The sequence below is a fragment of the Ovis aries genome, chromosome 14 (assembly GCF_016772045.2).
Source record: "Ovis aries strain OAR_USU_Benz2616 breed Rambouillet chromosome 14, ARS-UI_Ramb_v3.0, whole genome shotgun sequence".
Taxonomy (NCBI): domain Eukaryota; kingdom Metazoa; phylum Chordata; class Mammalia; order Artiodactyla; family Bovidae; genus Ovis; species Ovis aries.
In genome coordinates, this window is record NC_056067.1 from 60,854,234 (window position 1) to 60,876,144 (window position 21,911).

The 21,911-nt window shown below is 41.6% G+C and overlaps 1 protein-coding gene across 1 annotated transcript in view; it reads left to right on the forward strand.

Moving 5' to 3' along the window:
* The window catches only part of LOC101109733 (zinc finger protein 813-like), a 34,440-nt gene extending 18,175 nt beyond the window's left edge, over positions 1 to 16,265 (forward strand). Inside the window, exons 8-11 of the mRNA XM_060397855.1 lie at positions 194 to 7,725; positions 8,970 to 9,025; positions 11,186 to 13,478; positions 13,832 to 16,265. Coding sequence (XP_060253838.1) covers positions 194 to 1,692 — 1,499 coding nt within the window. The 3' untranslated portion in view covers positions 1,693 to 7,725; positions 8,970 to 9,025; positions 11,186 to 13,478; positions 13,832 to 16,265. The remainder of the gene's footprint in view (positions 1 to 193; positions 7,726 to 8,969; positions 9,026 to 11,185; positions 13,479 to 13,831) is intronic.
* Positions 16,266 to 21,911: the final 5,646 nt, after the last annotated feature.

Below are 21,911 nucleotides of genomic sequence, written 5' to 3' on the forward strand. Positions count from 1 at the left end.
TCCAGTTTTAATGTTATGTCATTGTGTGTTTGAAAATAGACTACCCTAAGCTTGATTTGAGTTACGGGTAACCACTGTTTCTATAGTGAAGAATCTTATCCTTCAGTTTTCCTAAAAATTTTTAACATTGTGGTTGAAAAAGTATTTATTCATACAGTATAGTAATATATCTGTGATTCTTTATATTTTGTAGCTATCTTTCATATACACATGATCAAGAAATCACAACTAAAATCAAACATTGATATAGGAGAAAGATTCCAAATAGTGATGTTGGAAAACCATGAAAGCCATGAAATCAAGCATTTTTACCATCAAGAATTACAGGAAAATAAGTGTGACCTTGGGTATCAGTGGAGAGATGATGAAAGAAATTATAAAACTATCCCTACATCCCATAAGGAAGTTGTCACTTATGGAAGAGTTCAGCCCAGTGGAAATGATACAGAAAAGAAGCTGATTGCAAATATACTTCCATTAAGCTCTTGGGATGCACTGTGCATGTTTCAGAGTAGACAAACAATTGATGAATTTCATCAAGCTGAGGACAACATGAACAGTAGTACGTCATTTTCACCATCTCAGGAAATTTCTCCTTCTGGCCAATCCAAAATTTCTAATATATATGGGAGTGATTTTATGCATCCTTCAATATTGACACAAGACCAGAAAGCACACGGGGAAAGACCTTACAAATGTAATGAGGGTGGCAAAATCTTTCTTAAAGGCTCAGACTTCAGTAGACATCAGATAATCCATACAGGAAAGAAATTGCTTAAATGTAACTTTTGTGGAAAGATCTTTAGTCGAAATTCACACCTTGAAGTTCATCAGAGAACTCATACTGGAGAGAAACCTTATAAATGTAATGTGTGTGATAAGAGTTTTAATCATAATTCATATCTCACATGTCATAAGAGAATTCATACTGGAGAGACACCTTACAAATGCAATGTCTGTGGGAAAACCTTTCGGTATCCCTCAGGCCTCTGGAGACATATGATAAAACATACTGGAAGAAAACCATTTAAATGTGATGTATGTGGCAGAGTCTTTAATCAAAATAAAGACCTTGCGGTTCATCACAGAATTCATACTGGAGAGAAACCTTACAAATGTAATGAACGTGTCAAGGTTTTTTGTGATAAGGAAACTGTTACAAGGCATCAACAAATTCAAACTTCAGTAACAGCATACAAATGTAATACATGTGGCAAGTACTTTCATCACAGGACTGCCCTTATACGGCATCAACATGTCCATACTGGAGACAAACCTCACAAATGTAATGAGTGTGGCAAGTTCTTTAATCAGAAATCCAATCTGGTGCGTCATCAAACGATTCATAATGGTGACAGACCTTACAAATGTAATCAGTGTGGCCATCTGTTTAGTCTGAAAGGAAGCCTTGCAGCTCATCAGAGGATTCATACTGGAGAGAAACCTTACAAATGTATTGAGTGTGGCAAAGTCTTTAATAGAAATTCAAACCTCATAGTTCATCAGAGAATTCATACTGGAGAGAAACCTTACAAATGTAATGAGTGTGGTGAGATGTTCAGCAGTAGACCAACCCTCATCAGTCATCAGTTCATCCATACTGGAGAGAAACCTTACAAATGTGATCAGTGTGGCAAAGGCTTTGGTTACAAACAATGTCTTCGAATTCATCACAGATTGCATAATGAATAAGTGGAAGTGAAAGTGATAGTCACTCCAGTCATGTAGCCTGTCAGGCTCCTTTGTCCATTGGATCTCCAGGCGAGAATACTGGAATGGGTAGACATTTCCGTCTCCAGGGGATCTTACTTTACCTAATGAGCCACCAGGGAAGTCCACATAACGAATAGAAACATTGCAAATTTGTTGTGTGGAAAAGCCTTTACTCAGATCTCAACCCTACCACACATCAGAAAATCCAACTTAAGAAACACCATGTAATTGTGCTATATGTAGGAAGGTCTTCAAAATTCATACTTCAAAAAGAATTCAGATCTGAAAATTCACAGCTTACAATTTGTAGGAGAACTCATAGCAGGAAGAAACTGTACAAATATCATGAGTGTTGTGAAGTTTTTTTGCACTCACCACCAGGTAATCTGTAATGGGAAGAAACCTCACAAGTTTAATGACCGTCTCTATGTTTAGTTAAAATTCATACCTTGTATATAGTATGCCAGATAATTCATACCGGAGAGAAACCTTTCAAACGTAATGAGTGTCGATTTCTTCAGTGTGCGTTTAAGCCTAAAACGTCCCTACAGGTGTTCCATGATCTTGAACATTGAACAGTGTAGTGAAGTATCAAGGCTTTTACAGGTGTCCACATCTTCGGCTTTATTAGAGTTTGTAGAACTGCAACATCACATCAACTGTAGTGCAAGAACCATAGACTCTTGATGAGATGAGAATGTTTCTGGAAAACTGTGTTTTGCGTTTCTACATACCCCATACTAAATTTTCCATTTCTGCTATACCAATTACTACAAACTGAGTGCCTTAAATAAACAGATTTATTCTCTTCTGTTTCCATTCAAGAATTGTAAATGGATCCAAAGCTCTGTCTTCTTTGGGGTACTCCAGGTCACAATTTGTTTTCTTGCTTTTATGAATTTCCAACATCATTTTCATCCTTTTTCTCATGATCTCAATGTGGTTTTGCATCACAGCCTCTTTAATCAATGATTTTGTTCAGACGTCCTTTATCATATGAGCACTTCCTCAACACATTGTTTAAATTAGGTCAGCCTCTCTTGCTGTCACTCTATTAATTCATTACTAGGGTCATATCTTACTTGATGATTGCTGACATTCCCTTATAGAATATAACCTCCTGAAGGCAGAGTATTTTATTTCTTGTTAGATCATCAGTGATTAGGACCCAGTGCAGGAAATGAATTAGTTGATAAAGTTGAAAAATTGTTTTAGACATTTTCTATTGCATACTTTATAGTCCAAAAAAGAACTTTTATATGTAGTCTGAATATAAAAAATTTGAGTGACCTACTTTATTGTGTGATTCACTTTATCATCATTCTCTAAAACTGCATTTGCAGTATTTCCAAAGTATGCTTGTACCTTTATCTCATAGGTCAGTATTACCAAAGAATGAATATTTAAATAAGATGCAGGTTCACTGATTACCACAGAATTCGACAAGAAATATTATCCAAGATGAAGTTGTGTTTACTCAAAAAAATAGGTCACAATTATGCTAGATAAAAACCATTTCCCTTTAGGCAGGAACAAATGTCGAGCAATACCAGTTTCTGAAAGTATTGTACCATACTGTGACTAGCAGGACTTCCCTGGCAGTCTAGTGGTTAAGACTCCACATGTCCAGTGCAGGCACTGCAGGTTCAGTCCCTGGTCTGGGAAGGGGAACTAAGATCCCACAAGCCATGCTGCCTGGTGGGTAGTCAAAAAAAAGAAATATTCTTCAAACAGAATGGTGGCAACCAAAGTTGTAAAACCTCAAAAGTCAAATTGAAAACTTAGCTTTTATACCCAGGGATATAAACAAGTTAGGTATAAAAAGTTAGGCAAAGTCTCATATGAATTACAAAGCTCCAAAGTGGTCCAAGAATTAACATACTTGGGAGAGGAGAAAAGCTTAAGTAAATTTTGATGAAATCATGTTAACAAGCTTTTCATCCACAGATCTAAAAGAGGAACAGTAATCATTCATAAGGTAATCAGTGGGGAGTTGGAAGATTTCTTTCTTGCTCTTTCTGAAGTAAACAAATAGGCTATCCTGAATCTTACTGAAATTAAAGAAGAAGCATAGTTCTTAGCAAGTAAGCGGTCTCCTTCCACAGAAAAGAAGAAAAGGAGTTCTTTTATGTTGGCTATTTTCCAGAGTTACGGGGTTGGAGTAAAGTCTCACATTGTCAGTATGTAATGTGACATCATGTGAAATTCAAAGACTAAAATGTACACATATATATGAATAATGGAGTAATAAACAATGTAATAATGATAACAAATATGCCCAAGAACCTCAGCCCAGGTGTCTTACTTAATTTATCATGTCATTGTAGGAAATAAATCTTTCCTTCTTTTCACTGCCACAGGGCTTATGGATCTTAATTCCCCAACCAGGAATTGAACTTGGGCCCCTAGAGTGGAACTATGGAATCCTAACCACTGGACCACTGGAAAATTCCCTAAGTAGCACTCAGCGTTTAAGCTGTTTAATGGTATCAAAGGACCCTGCAGGGGGACCCTGCCTGTTGACATGATTTAAAGTGAGGGTGGGATGATTTGAGAGAATAGCATTGAAACATACATAGTACCATATGTGAACTAGATCACCAGTCCAGGTTCGATGTATGAAACAAGGTGCTCAGGGCTAGTGCACTGGGATGACCCTGAGGGATGGGATGGGGAGGGTTGTGGGAGGAGGGTTCAGGATAGGGAACACATGTACGCCCATGGCTGATTCACGTCAATGTATGGTAAAAACCACTACAGTATTGTAATTAGCCTCCAATTAAAATTAAAGATTTTCTCCTCTCCCAAGTATTAATTCTTGGACCATTTTGGAGCTTTGTAATTCATATGAGATTCCTCAGATAGCTTTTGACCTACACTCCCTGGACTACAGTTGATCTCTGTCTCCCAGATTTTAGTGTACTCTAAATGGAAATGATGTTCTTGATACCACTGGAATGAAAATGCACAATCAGCATGAACAGAATTTTGCATTTGTTAATTTCCATTGCCTACGAAGACAATCCTGTCTTTGCTTAACTAAATGACCAGTTCTAGGGGTAGTCAACACCTCCATTGACCCTTCACAGAGCACCTTAGACTCCATCCAACGGCTAAGTTGCCGATCTCTCACTGCCAGTGTACCTGTCTCCACACACTCATGCCCAGGTGTCTTACTTAATTTATCACGTCATTGTAGGAAATAAATCTTTCCTTCTTTTCACTGCCACAGGGCTTATGGATCTTAATTCCCCAACCAGGAATTGAACTTGGGCCCCTAGAGTGGAGCTATGGAATCCTAACCACTGGACCACTGGAAAATTCCCTAAGTAGCACAATTTTGAAGTCATTAAGATTAGGTGAATGTGCATTTTCGTCTTACTGTGAGAACCTCATTTTGAATTTTAAGTGCCTTCATATTTTCATTTTTTTCATGGCATCTATATTTTATATCCATTCCTGTAGCCGGCCAGAATCAAGCTTGAATCAGGCTTCCCAGATAGTTAAGTGGTTAAAAAAAAAATCTTCCAAATGTGGGTTGGGTCCCTGATTCAGGAAGACCCCCTGGAGAAGGGAATGGCAACCCACTCCAATATTCTTGCCTGGAAAATCCCATGAACAGTGGAACCTGGATGGCTACAGTCCATGGGGTTGCAAAGAGTCAGTCAGGACTTGAGTGACTGAGCATGCAGGAGCACATTCATTATCTACTGCTATGTAGCCAATCAGTACGAAGCTTACAGGCTTCACAGTGAGCATTTGATGATAGTCCACAGTTTCTGCATGTGGCAGCATCTTAGTGGTGTGGGTGTGGCTCAGGGCCTCTTGAGTTTGAAGCCACAGGAAGGCTCCTTCTGGGCTGGATTGGCAGGCTTTCAAACTCCCTCTCCTAGCTGGTGGCGAGGGCCTAGGTCCTTGCCCTCTGGCCCTCTTCATGGGTTCGCTTCCCTCAGAACTCCCTCAGACAGAGAGGGAAAGAGTGGAGTGGAGCCTGGGGCCTTTCATACCTTTATTGTAATTATCCTTGTATAATTTTTTAATGATGAACCGTAACAGAGAAAAGGATTTTACTATGTGTCTAAAATCATGACAGGATGCATTACAGATTGCAACCTAGCTCTCCAGGTACCATTTTGAAAGAAGGATACCTAAGTTCAAGCAGTTGTTGTATTTTAATGACTGACCTTAACTATATACTTCTACTAGCAAGAAATGCTTTATTCTGCAGCATGAAGAGATTAGAAATTCCAAGTGTTAAATATCAGCTTCTAATCAAATTTGGACTGAAAGGATTATTAAAAGTCCATGAAAGTCTCTTGGACCTGGTCAATTCTTGCATAGCCTAGTCTCTGTGGACACAGATACATTTTCAGTGAGAGACAAGCCAGGAGCTGGGGAAGAGAAACTCAGTTGGATGGGACCTATACACCCACAGCCCGCCTCCCCATCTTTCCCACCTTCTTCCTGAAGCAAGTTAAGGGCACCAACTCCTATAGGAACAATCACTGAACATGGCACCCCCTGCAGAGACACTCACACATGTGGAAGATGAAGACAGGAGGTCCTGACAATAATGTGCAACTCTAATAAGGACCTCCTTTTTCTCTTCCTTGTTTTACATTTGCTTGCAAACATGTTTAAAGAATGGACTTTATATATTTTTTTAGATTTTCACCATACAGCAATTTTAGATAACTTTTACTTTCTAGATGACATATGTAGAAGCTAGCAAGAGATGTGTTCAGATCTTGTTGCATTATTTATTATGCAGATGATAAATAGGTAGACAAAATCAGCCTATCTTTACACTAGGGTTCACAGTTAATTTAATCTTTTGTGAACTTCCAGATTGTCCTGGTCTGTGAGCAGGTTGGAAAAGCATTTCCAGACATGAGGTGGAATGAGAGGAGAAAAGAGTGGGAGACTGTTAGAATAGCAGGATGGCTCAAGGGAGAGCTGACCTCTTTGTTGGGCTAGTGGCCAATTTTTATAGCCTCCAGACAGAAAATTCTTACTGGAAGGGGTGGCATTTGGTGATTGATTAGGATTTTATAGGGTGATTAATAGGGTAGGTGTTTTACTTAATATGGGGGTCTCAGAACTAGCTGGATTAGACCTGGAGATTCATGACAACACTTGCTATGGGACTTAGTTCCAGAGATTTTTGTCCTGTGACCTTGGTATAGGGCTCCATGCTGATTATGTAACAAAGTATGTACAGTCTACTCAGGAACTATTTTTATCATACTATTTGAAACTATTTGTTTCAATGAAATACTGAAGCAAAGTTTTCCACTGCCTATAAAGGGTACCAAGGGTAAGCTGGACTCACTGAGAATTGACCACATGTGTTAATTAGAGCCAGTATTGTCATATGGAAATTCTGTTATAGAAATCAAGAGAGAATAAAAAGACTAGAAGATGGACATAAAGGGGTTCCTCCAAAAGATAAACAGGTGTTCGTGCCTTCGGTTTTGGAGACCAGACTCCATCTCTTCAGCACCTATGGGGAGTAGGACCCTGGAAGCCTCTGCTGCGGGAGGCACCGGCCACGGGCCGATTATGGGAAGCAAAGTCGAGATGTAAAGGCTCACCTGCGGAGTCCAGGGAGGGGCGGCCCAGAGCAGTCCTGACTCGGACCTGAATGATGAGACCAAGGAGTGTACGTGAGCACGCATGTGTGTGGGTGCTTTAAAAATGTTGGTTTTTGTCAACAATTTTTGTTATTCATATGATCCATAGAAACAAGAACGTGTTGGGGTGGGGGGCGGGCGTCACGGAAGTAGGAAAAAAGATTTTTAATGCAGATTCGCAGTAGCTCAGTATACAACTTGAGGCAGCCAACCCCTCCCTTCTCCCAGTCCCCCCAGTTTAAAGGGCGCAGGGCTAGGCCTTTTTCTCGCTCCGCCCCTTGGCGGTAGGCCCCGCCCCGGAAACCCGGCCTCTAACCCGAGGAGCCCAGCCTAATGACCCGGAAGGTGGAGAGCTCGCAGCCAAGGTCACGGGCCTGAGGTAAGTTTCTTCTTTCTACCGTGAACTTGTGCTGTGCGGTACCCCTAGTCCTCAAGGTGTGGGAGTCGCTAGGGATCTAACATGCCAGGACCCGGCCCTCCGCCCCAGAAAATCTGGATTTCGCCGTTTCGGGTCCGGTATCTTTTCTTTTTGGTGTGAAGTCGCTCTGAGCCGGTCGTTGCCCTTGGCTTTTCTGCTTTCGTCCCACGTAGACACCGCCTTTCAAGACTCTTTCCTTCATAAAATCTTCTACTGACCCCCGCGCCCCACCCTCACCCCATGTAAAATACTCGTCCGCGGTGGATTTGCGCCCCCCAACCTTGAACTCTCGGTCCCTGGAGGCAGCGCCGGCCGCTCTGCTGCCGCAGAGGCCGCGTCTTCTGCCTTCGCCGAGCTGGGCGGGTCGTGTGATACCCCATGCTCTCCGGTCCCCAGGACCTCTCCGCCCTCCCTTTAGAAAGTGGTCCTTTCCGGAAGACAGGCATTTTGTACTTGGATAAGGGGGTATCTGGAAAAGGAGAGACCGAGGGAGAAGTGGAAAACTTGGAGGGAAAAGTGAGGGAAAACGAGTGGGAACGTAGAGGGTCGCTGAGGGACACGCGAAGAAGCAGTAACCTGAAAGTGATGGAAGTCGTATCTGCAAGATTGCAGGGCAGCATAAGGAAGGGAACCCGGATCAGCGTGAGAAGGCAGGATCCCAGAGGACGGTCATTTCATGAAGAGAGTAATAGAAAATGTTACAAGAGTTGGAACCTTGGCCTTCAGAGCCATGTGGTTCTGGGAGAAAAAGTGGACAGAGGGTGACAAGAAGAGCAGAGGGACAGAAGGAGCTGGAAGGAAGCGTCGCCACCTGGGGTCTCTGAGGAGAAAGGAAGTGTATCCGGAGGGCTGAGAAGAAGCGAAGATGGGGAAGAAAGAGGCAGAAACACACAGAAATTTTATTTATGACAGTCAGAAGGGGTGGGAGAAAGACCTCAAGAGGCAGAACAGCTTGCACAGAGGGGCAGGACAGGTGTGAGGGAAGAAACAAAGAGGAGGCCAGAAACAGCAGGAGAGCAGAGGGGAGCAAAAAATACACGCGACCAATGAAACAGGGAGACAGGTAAACAAAATAAAATGGAAACACCTAGTAGTGCAGGTGGGGGAAAAACTGGATCCAAATGGGTGTTGGGTTGTTTTGATATGGATCATTGAGTTGTAACATTGATGTGTGTCCAATTACAGCTTTTTAACATTTGTTTCAGATTTTTTTCCTGGCATGAATGGCTTCTTCTCTTCTTATAAATGTAAAGTTTTTTTGGTAAGTAGTACATAATTTTAGGAGGAAGGCCTGGCAACCCACTCCAGTATTCTTGCCTGGAGAAATCCCATGCACAAAAGAGCCTGGGAGGCTACGGTCTATAGGGTCTATAGGGTCTCAAAGAGTTGGATACAACCGAAGCAATTTAGGATGCAAGCAGGCACCTAATTTTAGAATATGTTGATGAGTAGTTGGCAGAAATGTCAATGATCTTCTGTACTAACAGTCAAAATCTAGTTTTACCCGTTAGCCTTGTATTGTTTTCTTCCTCTTCCTGTGAGCTAGTAAAATTGTGAACTCTGAGGTGATATGAAGATGTTTCCCTCAGGTCCCTCTTAGCTATTTTCTGCAAGTTCTCTGAAACATGGGCTGGATTAACTTGGAAAGTTTTTGCAACAGAGCCCATCCATGATGAAGAAATTGGCTCACAAGTGATTTCTTTCTTTCTTTTTTTTCCTATTTGAGTATAGTTGATTTACAAGGTTTTGTTACTTTTAGGTGTACAGCAAAGTGATTTAGTTGTGCATATATATGTTGATTGTTTTTCAGATTCTTTTCCCACATAGATTATCACAGAGTATTGAATTAGTTCCCTGTGCTATACAGTATGTCTATATTAGTTATCTGTGTTATATATAGTACTGTTTATATATTAATCCCAACCTTCTATTTTATTCCCCCCTGCATTCCCCTTTGGTAGCCATAATTTTGTTTCTAAGTCTGTGAGTCTTATTTCTGGTTTGTAAGTCAGTTCACTTGTTTCATTTTTTTAAGATTTTAGAAATGAATGATAATCATATATTTGCCTCTCTCTGACTTCTTTCACTTTATAATAATCTCTGCTGCTGCTAAGTCGCTTCAGTCATGTCCAACTCTGTGCGACCCCATAAACGGCAGCCCACCAGGCTCCCCCTTCCCTGGGATTCTCCAGGCAAGAATGCTGGAGTGGGTTGCCATTCCCTTCTCCAATGCATGAAAGTAAAAAGTGAAAGTGAAGTCGATCAGTCGTGTCTGACTCAGCGGCCCCATGGACTGCAGCCTACCAGGCTCCTCCGTCCATGGATTCTCCAGGCAAGAACACTGGAGTGGGTTGCCATTTCCTTTTCCATAGGTCCATCTATATTGTGGCAGATGGCATTCTTTCATTCTTTATATGGCTGAGTAATATTTCATTGTATATATGTGCCATATCTTCTTTATTTATACATCTGTTGGTGGACATTTAGTTTTTCCTTATCTTGGGTATTATAAATATTACTGCTATAAACATAGGGGTGCATGAATCTTTTTGAGGTATAATTTGGTGCGGTTTATATGCCTTGGAGTGGGATTGCTAAATTGTATGGTAATTCTGTTTTCAGTTTTCTGAGGAACTTTCCACAGTGGCTGCACCAACTTGAATTCTCATCAACAGTGTGTTTCTATATACTTGAAATTTTCTCAGAAAGAATTACATGTTCTCACTACATAGTCACACAAAATGGTAATTTTGGGTTGATGGAAGTATGGATTACTTGATTGTGATAATTATTCATAGTGTATATGTTTGTCAGAGAATCACTTGTTCCATTTTCATTCATCTTTTATATCTCAATAAAGCTGGAGAAGAAAAAGAAAAAGTGGGAGATGTGTTGGGCTTAATCTTCTGTTAGTGGTACTCAATCCAGGCTTCATAGTAGATCAATGAGTCATTTGTATAGACATATTTTATACACTTTGACCATGAATTCTTAAGATCGTGGGTATGTGGCGAAATCTCAATAATATTTAATTGCCCCTGTGATTCCAGCCTGGACTTGTCACTGAACATCAGGACTGTGAGTCCTCCTGTTTCTGAGGACTGAGATCTAGCCTGTGGAGGAGGTGCTCTATTCTGCGTGGGGATGGACCAGGGCCTGGTCTGTGACCTGAAGGGGGTTGTCAGGTCAGCTCAGGTGCCCACTGCTACTGTGTGGCATAGCAGCCTCATAGGAGGGTGGGGAGATATGGTGAAAAGTGTGGGAAAAGTGACTGGTTGGTCTCTGTGGGGGAGTTTACTGTCCTGAGTCCCTCCTGTGACAGTGGGGAGCACAGGACTCTTAACCCACATGGTGAGATCTTCCCTGTGTGTGTGGTAGCAGCAGAGGAAGAGGGAGTATGTTTATTCTAACCGTTAAACAGCCTGTTTTCAGCTTTGAAGCTTGACCTCTGAAGATGCAAGTTGTCTGAGTAAGAAGCCCATAAGAAGAGGAGGAAGAGGAAAGTAAAGGATGGCTGTTTCTCAGGTGAAGTCATAGTCTCAGTTGATTCTTCAGTCTGTCCTTCTTGAAATGCCTCTCTTTGGATTTCTTTCTGATTCTGAGGTGTTCTTTCTTGACACCTGTACGTTCATACTTACCTAGTGCCTTCCCTCAGTACGTATTTATTAATTGTTGCATCTTCTTGTAGAATCGACCCTTTTATGATTATGTGATGTCCTTTGTCTCTTGTGTCAGTTTTTCTGTTTATTTTTCTGATACTGTGCAGTCACTCCTGCTCTCTATCTTTTCCCTTCTTTTCACTCTTTGCCTTTCTTGTCTTTAGAATACTCTGTCACTCTAGGTGTCTGTTTTCTTCTGGTCACTTCCTCTCATGGTCTCTGCTCAGGCACCCTGTACAGTGGTAAAAGGCAGGAGCTCTCGCCAACCCCCTTCACTCCACTGGAACTTCAAAGGAATGCATTCGGAATTTCCTTTAATCATGACATTTGGTAAAGTGTTCTTTTTAAATAATAATATATTTTTCAATATTATTTCTGTCTTTTTTAATGCTTCAAGAATCTTTTAAGTTTACTATTGTGATTTTATCTGTTATCTGTTAAAATAATGTGTAACAGTAATAACTTTTAAAATTTTGAATCAGTGTTACGTCTGTACTAGTTTTTTTAGTATCCTAGTGTAGAATCTTTTTGGGAAACTCAATTGAGTACAATTTGTACGTTTTCATTGTCTGGAGGATCTTAGGATGCATGTGAATAAAAACAATACTGAAAAAATTGACTGAAAAACTGTCAGGAGACTACTCAGTTATTTTAGTGTTGACCTGTATGTATAGGTGTATGGATGTGCATGTCCATGGTTTAGATAAACAATGTCATGATTTGGGGCTTCCCTGGTGGCTCAGATGGTGAAGAAGCCACCTGTAGTGTGGGATACCTGGGCTCAGTCCCTAGGTTGGGAAGATTCCCTGGAGAAGGGAACAGCTACCCACTCCAGTATTCTGACCTGGAGAATTCCATGGACAGAGGAGCCTGGCAGGCTACAGTCCATGGGGTCACAAAGAGTAGGACATGACTGAGTGACTTTCACTTTTCATGATTAAAAAAAAAAAGATACCATGATTTTAAAACTATCACATCGTTTTGCCATCGATAGTGTCTTGAATATGTTCATCGTTTTGCAGTTGATAGTGTCTTTTGAATATGTTCGTTCTGTTGCAGTTGATGGTGTCTTTTGAATATGTTCTCTGGCCTTGATTTTTTTCTCTATACTACCATGTTCACAGTTTAAATAATAATAAGATTACTAACATTTTGTGTTCGTGTGCATGTGTGCAAACATGTATAATGACCTCTTAGGCTGATCCATGTTGTTCAGTTTGAACTTATTTCACATTTTCTCAGGGAATCATGTGTCAATGAACTTTTAATGCTCATTACTTTTAATTTTTCAGCTTCAGTTCTAGAACCCAAACATGGTAGTTCAGGTGCTTACTATATGATTCATTAGGTTCTTGTCCTGAGTCGAGTTTTTCAGTGTCTCTGACAGTTTTCTCCTCTGTAAGATGGTAAAAAATTCTTTCTTTAATGAGCTGTGATGTTGGTAACAAGTTAAAAATGTTAAACATTTAGAGTAATGCATAGTATATTGGAAGTATTCAAATGTTGTTTGTCTTTGCTTCTCTCATCATCATCATCATCTTTGGAGATTTTGAACTTTCTTTAAAACTACTGTGGACTTTGTCATCTCTGAAAACACCACTCATACTCCTCTGTATCCAAGTTTGATCATTCTCAGTGTGTCTAACATATCTAGCCCTTCCACATAGACAACCTGGTGTTGAATTATTATTTGTATATATTTCATGTATTGCCCACAAAAATGAGAAATCTACTTCTATTTGGAAGCTATCATAATCTCAATGACAAAGCACGGGAAATTAAAATTAGACATACAAGTAGCTCTAAATGCCTTTTCACGGCTGCCAGAATATATTCTTCAACTTAATTGATCTTTTACCTCTATTCATTTTGTATGGAAATAAGAACTCTCCTCATGGCCTTGGTGAAACTTTTTTTTTAACTTTAAGTCACAGTTGACATTGAATGATGTGGCCATCCAATTCTCTCCAGAAGAGTGGGAATGCCTGGACCCTGCTCAGAGGGCCTTATACGTGGATGTGATGTTGGAGACCTTCAGGAACCTGCTCTCTGTGGGTGAGGATAACTTCCGTCTAAAAATTGGGAAGGTATCTTTGGATTTACCCTTGTTTGCCTTTTGAAACCCCCTGCCTTGCTTAACTGAGCTCAAAGCCATGTTGACTCAGGCATGAAAAGCTTCATGATGTAGCCTCAGGAATTTAAACATGCCCTTTCTTCAGATGATCTGGCCTGGCCACTTCATAATACTCCAGAAGTGTAGTGGAGAATCCTATTTATGGTTCCTCAAAAATGTAACATGGTTGAGAAGTTTCATAACTGTGTTTGAAGTATTACTTTTATTTAATATCTTATATTCAACCTGAAACTTACATTCATGCAGTGTATCTATGGTTCTTTATATCTTATAGATATTTCTCATATACACATCTGGAAATTACAACTAAAATCACACACTGATAGAGGAGGAGTATGCCGAACAGTGATTTGGGGAAGAAATGAAATCTCGGAAATCAAACATTTTAACCTTCCAGAAATTCAGGAGAACATGAATGACTTCAGGTTTCAGTGGAGAGATGATGAAAGAAATTACAAAAATATCCATACATCCCTTAAACAAGATGTCATTGATAGTAGAAGTCAACATGGTAGAAGGGATGCAGTAAGCAACCATACTGGAAATAGACTTGTGTTAAGCCTTCAAGATAAACGACCTATGTTTAAACATCAACAGAAAATTGCATTTAATCAAGGTAATAAGTATGTCAACAGTAGCTCCTCATTTTCACCTCTTCAAATAGTTTCTCCTACTCTCCAAACCAATATTTATAATATATATGGGAGTGACTTTATGTATCCTTCAATACTGATGCAAAACCAGATCCCACACAGGGTAAGACCCTACAAATTTTATAGTGAGTGTGGCAAAAAGCTGCATCAGGGCTCAAATTTCAGGAGTCATCAGAGAATCCATATAGGAGAGAAATTACGTATATGTGATATATGTGGCAAGGTCTTTAGCCGAAATTCAGATCTTGTCATTCATCAAAGAACTCATACTGGAGAGAAACCTTACAAATGTAATGAGTGTGGCAAGTTCTTTAGTACAAAAGGAAAGCTTTCAGTTCATCAAAGAATTCACACTGGAGAGAAACCTTACAAGTGCAACGAGTGTGGTAAAACCTTTAATCAGAGCTCAATCCTTAGTCGACATAGGATAATCCATACAGGCAAGAAATTACATCAATGTGATGTATGTGGCAAGGTCTTTAGCCAAAATTCTGACCTTGTAATTCATCAAAGAATTCATACTGGAGAGAAACCTTACAAATGCAATGAGTGTGACAAGGTCTTTAGTCAAAAAAGAAAGCTTTCAATTCATCATAGAATTCATACTGGAGAGAAACCTTATAGATGTAATGACTGTGGTAGAACATTTAGTCAGAGCTCAACCCTCAGTCGACATCAAATAATCCATACAGGAGAGAAATTACAGAAATGTGGTATGTATGCTAAGATGTTTAGCTGAAATCCAGACCTTGTAATTCATGGGAGCATTCATACTGGAGAGAACCCTTAAAAATGTAGTGTCTGTGGGAAAGCCTTTCATTTTTCCTCAGGTATCAGCAGACATGAGATAATCCATGCAGGAGGCAGAGCTATATAAATATCATGTATGTGGCAGAGTCTTTCACTGAAGCCCTTGGACTTCATCAGGAAATTCATACTAGAGATAAACCTTACAAATGTTATAAGTATCTTTCGTCAAAACAAACCTTGTGAGTCACCCAAGAATTCACAATAGAAACCTTACAAACGTAATATGGGTGTGACAAGTTCTTTCTTGAGAAGACAACCCATTAAAACTATCAACAAATTCATACGGCAGAAAAGCCTTCCGAATGCAGTGAGTGTGGCAAGGTCTTTAATCACAAGGGAAACCTTACAGTTTATCAGAGAATTCATACTGGAGAAAAACTTTACAAATGTATTGAGTTATACAAAATCTTTCATGAGTTGCCAGCCCTTGCAAAGCATCAACTGAATTCATACTAGAGAGAAACCTGATAAGTGAGTGTGGCAACATCTTTAGTCAAAGTTCCACTCTTTTAAGTCTTTGGATAATTCGTAGGAACAAGGAGACAATCTCCATTGACAAATGCCTGGGAGTCATTCTGCCGTTTCCCAGTGATGTACTGACAAACAAAGGCAGAGCATGCTACAGAGAAAAGAAGACTTGTTTTCCTTTGGATTTAAATTCATTCTGGGGCTGCTCCCTGCCCTTGGCTTTTCTTCCACATAGGTGCCTTTCAAACATTTTGCTTCTTCAAACTATGTACTACCTCTGCTCCTGCTGTAGCAGAAACTAAATGAGGCACCCCATTATGTTAGTCCTTATACAATCCTTTTTCACCACTTAACCTACAGATGTTTGTTCTCCCTCTCTTTTTTGCTTATTTGCAATCTGAAAATGATTGCCCTCTAGCTACACTTGGCGTTTATTCTTCCAAGGAAACATTACTTTCCTCTCGGAGCATTCTTCATTCCAGAAAGAATGTCATGGGACGATGACCTCAGAGACCACCAGAACCTGTTCTTGAATCACCTGATGCCAGCTTGATGATCTCAATTCACCCAGGAAGGGAAGAATGCAAGACCACACCAGCCCTCATTCTTTTTTTCAGCCCCATTTTCCACCTGGAAAAAAAAAAAAACAAACCTGAAAACCTTAAGACCTCTTCCAACTTCCCAGGAAGCAGGGGCACAGTTTTTGACACACTGGCCTACTGTGTTCCCCCTTTACCTGGCAAAGTAATAAAGCTACTTCTTTCTACTCCTCCAAAACTCTGTCACAGTATTTCTATTCAGCATTGGAGAACTTTTGGGAACAATCCCCCAGCCTCGCCCTATCCACCCTTGGAGGGTGGCAGGAGATGCCGCGTTCTCTCCCTAGGCCTGGGATCCTGGAGAGCCTGCCCCTTACCTGAGGCCCCCTCTTTCCTAGCCCCTCTTCCTTGCGTCTCCTCAGAGCAGTCCTTTCTCTCAGGCCTCCCCTTATGGTCAGCCCTTCCTTTCATCCCCTTGTGGAGGTGCCCCAGGCCAGTCATGTGACAGTCATTGTTTTCCTGTGTCCAGTTCAACTCAGTAGGAAAATGTTCTTGTAGGCAGGCATGTTATTCAGTCACATCCCTGGAAATAATGTAGGCAGGACGGTGTAGGAGAAGCAGAGACAGAAGGACACAGAAAAACAGCTGAGAAGAATGAGGGGAACCAGTGAGAATGCAGATGGTGACGGCTGGGAATCTTGCAAAGAGACAGTAACATAAAAGAAATTGAGCCTTGAAAGTCAGTTTTATAAAAGTAGTAATGAAAACAGGATCTGCAGGGGTAGGAGAGCACTGTAGGGAGAGGAGTCCTGAGTCAGTGATAGGAGGGAGAGTAACAGTGGTGAGGATTAAGGAGTTGGAAACTTGGCATTCAGAACGTTGGGACCCGGGAGAGAAAACTAGCAATTGGAGGAGCAGAAGAAGAAAGAAAGGAAATCTGATGCATAGTCACCTGGGGGTGCCAGAGAATGAGGTGGAAGTGAGCATAACATGGATAGGTGAGGTGTACCCCCAAAAGCAGGGAGGGAGCAGAGATGGGAAAGAGGCAAAAACAGGGCAGTCAAAGGTTGAGGGGAAAGTGCAGTAAGAGGGGAAATGAGTAGAGTAAGTAGGACCCATGTGAGGTTTCAAATAGGGCAGGAACACCAGTAGAGGGGAAGAAAAAGAAAGCGGGACTTCCTGGTGGACCAATGGTTAAGAATCTGCCTTCCACCACCATATGACCCAGCAATCCCACTGCTAGGCATATACCCTGAGGAAACCAAAATTGAAAAAGATGTACCCCAATATTCATTGCAGCACTATTTACAATAGCTAGAACATGGAAGCAACTTAGATGTCCCTCAATGGATGAATGGATAAAGAAGTTGTACATACACAAATTGGAATATTATTCAAACATAAACTGAAGTCAGTCGTGTCTGACTCTTTGCAACACTATGGACTGGAGCCCACAAGGCTCCTCCGTCCATGGAGTTTTCCAGGCAAGAATACTGGAGTGGGTTGCCATTTCCTTCTTTAAGAGATCTTCCTGAGCCAGGGATCAAACTCTGGTCTCCCACATTGCAGACAGACTTTACCGTCTGAGCCACCAGAGAATTCCAGCCATAAAAAGGAATGCAATTTGAGTCAGTTCTAATGAGGTGGATGAATCTAGAGCCTATTATACAGAGTGATGTAAGTCAGAAAGAGAAATATAAATAGCATATACTAATGCTTATATGCTCAAACTACCACACAGTTGCAGTCATCTCACAGGCTAGTAAAGTAATGCTCAAAATTCTCCAAGCCAGGCTTCAGCAATACGTGATCCATGAACTTCCAGATGTTCAGGCTGGTTTTAGAAAAGGCAGAGGAACCAGAGATCAAATTGCCAACATCCCCTGGATCATCAAAAAACCAAGAGAGGTCCAGAAAAACATCTATGTCTGCTTTATGCCAAAGCCTTTGACTGTGTGGATCACAATAAACTGGAAAATTCTGAGAGATGGGAGTACCAGACCATCTGACCTGCCTCTTGAGAAATCTGTATGCAAGTCAGGAAGCAACAGTTAGAACTGGACATGGAACAACAGACAGGTTCCAAATTGGGAAAGAAGTCCATCAAGGCTGTAAATTGTCACCCTGCTTATTTAACTTATATGCAGAGTACATCATGAGAAACGCTGGGCTGGAAGAAGCATAAGCTGGAATCAGGATTGCCGGGAGAAATATCAATAACCTCAGACATACAGATGACACCACCCTTAAGGCAGAAAGTGAAGAGGAACTAAAAAGCCTCTTGATGAACGTGAAAGAGGAAAGTGAAAAAGTTGGCTTAAAGCTCAACATTCAGAAAACTAAGATCATGGGATCTGGTCCCATCACTTCATGGGAAATAGATCGGGAAACAGTGTCAGACTTTATTTTCTGGGGCTCCAAAATCACTGCAGATGGTGTTGCAGCCATGAAATTCAAAGACACTTACTCCTTGGGAGGACAGTTATGACCAACCTAGACAGCATATTCAAAAGCAGAGACATTACTTTGTCAGCAAAGGTCCATCTAGTCAAGGCTATGGTTTTTCCAGTAGTCATGTATGGATATGAGAGTTGGGCTGTGAAGAAAGCTGGGCACCAAAGAATTGATGCTTTTGAACTGTGGTGTTGGAGAAGACTCTTGAGAGTCCCTTGGACTGCAAGGAGATCAGTCCTGCATGTTCATTGGAAGGACTGATGTTGAAGCTGAAACTCCAATACTTTGGCCACCTGATGCGAAAAACTGACTCATTTGAAAAGACCCTGATGCTGGGAGGGATTGGGAGTAGGAGGAGAAGGGGACGGCAAAGGATGAGATGGTTGGATGGCATCACCAACTCAATGGACATGAGTTTGGGTAAACTCTGGGAGTTGGTGATGGACAGGGATGCCTGGTGTCCCGCGGTTCATGGGGTCACAAAGAGTTGGACACGACTGAGCAACTGAACTGAATGCATATATATGGGATCTAGGAAGATGGTATGGGTGAATTTATTTGCAAGGCAGCAGTGGGGAAACAGACATAGAGAACAAACTTACGGACACAGGGAGAGGTGAGCAGAGGATGAGATGGAGAGAGTAATATGGAAACTTACATTACCATATGTAAGGGACAATAGGAATTTGCTGTGTGTCTCAGGGAACTCAAACAGGCTCTCATCAACCTAGAGGGGAAAAGATGGGAGGGAGATTCAAGAGGGCAGGGACTTGTACAACTGTGGCTGATTCACGTTGATATTTGGCAGAAAACAACAAAATTCTGTAAAGCAATTATTCTTAACTTAAAAAATAAGTTTAAAATCTGCCTTCTAGTGCAAGGGATGCAGGTCCCTTGTTGGGAGACTAACATCGCATAAGTTGCAGGATGCAGCCAAAAATTTTAAAAAGTAGAATAGAGCAGGCATTTTAATGAATAATGCAGTTCTCATAAAAAGAAATGTATCTATGAGATGATGGATACTAAAGTTGTAATTATTTCAATCTGTGTAAGTTAGCACATTATGCTGAACAACTTACCCTTATACAGAGATGTAAGTATATCTCAATAAAACTGGGTGGGAGCAAGTTGGTTTTAAAAGACAAAACACTCTAGCCCAAAGAAAGAACAACACAATTTATAACAACAACAAAATGTTGTTAATGAGGGACACTATAACATGCCGTAGTTCTCCAGTCTCAGACACCAGGTTTTGTCCCTGAGTCTCTGGAACTGAGAAGAGTGTTGAGTTTGGTCTGCTGGCTAACGGGAATAGAAACGCAAGAGCTGTTCTGCAGGATGTCAGTACGAAATGCCTAGGGAGAATTTTGTATTTCTCATTCTAGTTTGTACTAGAGAAGCCCAGATCTGGTTTCCTCAAACTGTTTAAATTGATTCTAACTGCAATTAATGTTCCCGATCCAACCACTGCCACGCAGCAAATGCTTGGAAACCCACGTTTCAACCTCTTAATTACTTGAGCCTCAGGAGGAACCCTGGAGAAGGGCATGGCAACTCACTCTAGTATTCTTGGTGGAGAATCCCGTGGACAGAGGAATCTGGAGGGCTACAGTCCACGGGGTCGCGAAGAGTCCCACAACGACTGAAACGCAGTCGCACGCACACTAGAGGCACGGGGGGAAACGCTGTAAAAAAATAGCTTTTTACTGAAACCGTTTTCAGCTTGTTAGGAGGAAAGATCGTTTCCGACGTCAGGGGCCCACACATCGCCAAGCTTTTACCACAAAACTGTTCTAGATAGTAACTTAAAATCAGCAGTTTCAAAGCGCCGGGAATTCACTTATCTCCTTCCTAACCCGTACACCTCAGCCCGGCGAGCTCTGCGAAGAGGAGCGCTCACTCGCCCCGCCCACCCCCGATAGCGCTCCGCCTTGGCCCCGCCCCCGGGAGCACGCGCTCTAGCTTCGCGCCTGCGCAGTTTATTCAAGAATTTAAAGTGGAGAACGGCGTGGAGTTTGAGTTGCTGGGGGCGTGTTTTTCCTTTGTACTGTGAATTTGAACTTCTTTGTCCACCTTACCCTCGCCTCGGCTTCTTGAGAATATCGACAGACCTAAAACACCCCGAGTATATCCAGAGGTTGCTTTCAAAGGTGTGGTGGTGTCCTTTGGGGTTGAAACCGCTGTGAGGTGGGTTCCGGAGCCCTTGGCTTTTTTGCCTTTGGTCCACGTAGACACCGCCTTTGCCTCCTTTCTTTCACTTTTAAAATCCCCTTCACTCTTTCCCTTTACTCTCTCCGTCCCCTACTACCCCCCACCCCCATCCCCCTGTAAAGTCCTCTTCTGCGAGGTGGTTTCCCGCCACCGCAGCCTTGCCCTCTCGGCCCCCTGGAGAGGCCGCGTCTTCCTCCCAGCTGTGGGTCACTCCCTTTCCTTTTCTGGCTTGAAACACAGGACAGGGAAGAGAAGTGGGGCAAGAAATGACTGACTCTGTCACTGCATGGTGCCTCTTTGAAGGAACATTAAAAGTGTTTTTTTCCCGTAATGGATTCACTTTGCTCTCTTTCTTTCTTTCTTTTTTTTTTTTTTTTTGCATTTAATTCTTTTTGTAGCTTGGAATAAATCTTGGTGCATTCAATTTCGACTTCCCTAGAATCGCCACCAGGCTCTGTTGGTGGGAATGTAATTGATTCAGCTCTTAGCAAAATGATATGGAGTCCTACTCTATAAATCAAATAAAGAGCGGGACCACAATCTATGAAACCCATCCGAGACTAGATACCCAAAGGAAACAGTCATTCTAGTGAGGGAAATATTTGCTCCAGTGAATATTATTGCATTGTTTTCAACAACCCAGATGTAGAAACAACCAGAATGTCTGTTGACGAATATATATAGAGATTTATGTCAGCCATAAATTATTATTATAACATTCTGGCATTGCTGTTGAAGAAAGAAAGGAGCAGGTTGCCCTGACTGGACTAACTCCATTTTTAAAAGAAAAGGAACTCCATCTTACACTCTTGGCATACCTGGGAGGCCATAGAGATAAAATACCAACAGCCGAGCAGGCCTCCTGGGCGGATAAAAACCAGATCGGACAGACCCTGTCCCTAGACCTCCCAGAGCCAGAAGGAATGCAATGTCCAGCATGTAATCTTAATAATGCTAACTGATGTACACTAAACTGTATGCCCAGATAGCTTTAGAATGTGAATTTATGGCTGTAACCTGATTGCATCCCTTACTAACATTGTCCAGAGTGGACTTTAGAGAATTTGGGCATATGGGCTTGGGCACGTACACTTTGGGTATAAAGCGTTGTCCCAAAATCGATCGGGGTCCTTGGCTAAGGAGGAAACTCTGCCTCGGACCCACCAGTGTAATAAACTGCACTCCACTATCCCCGCTGTCCTTTTGAGTGAGTTTGCTT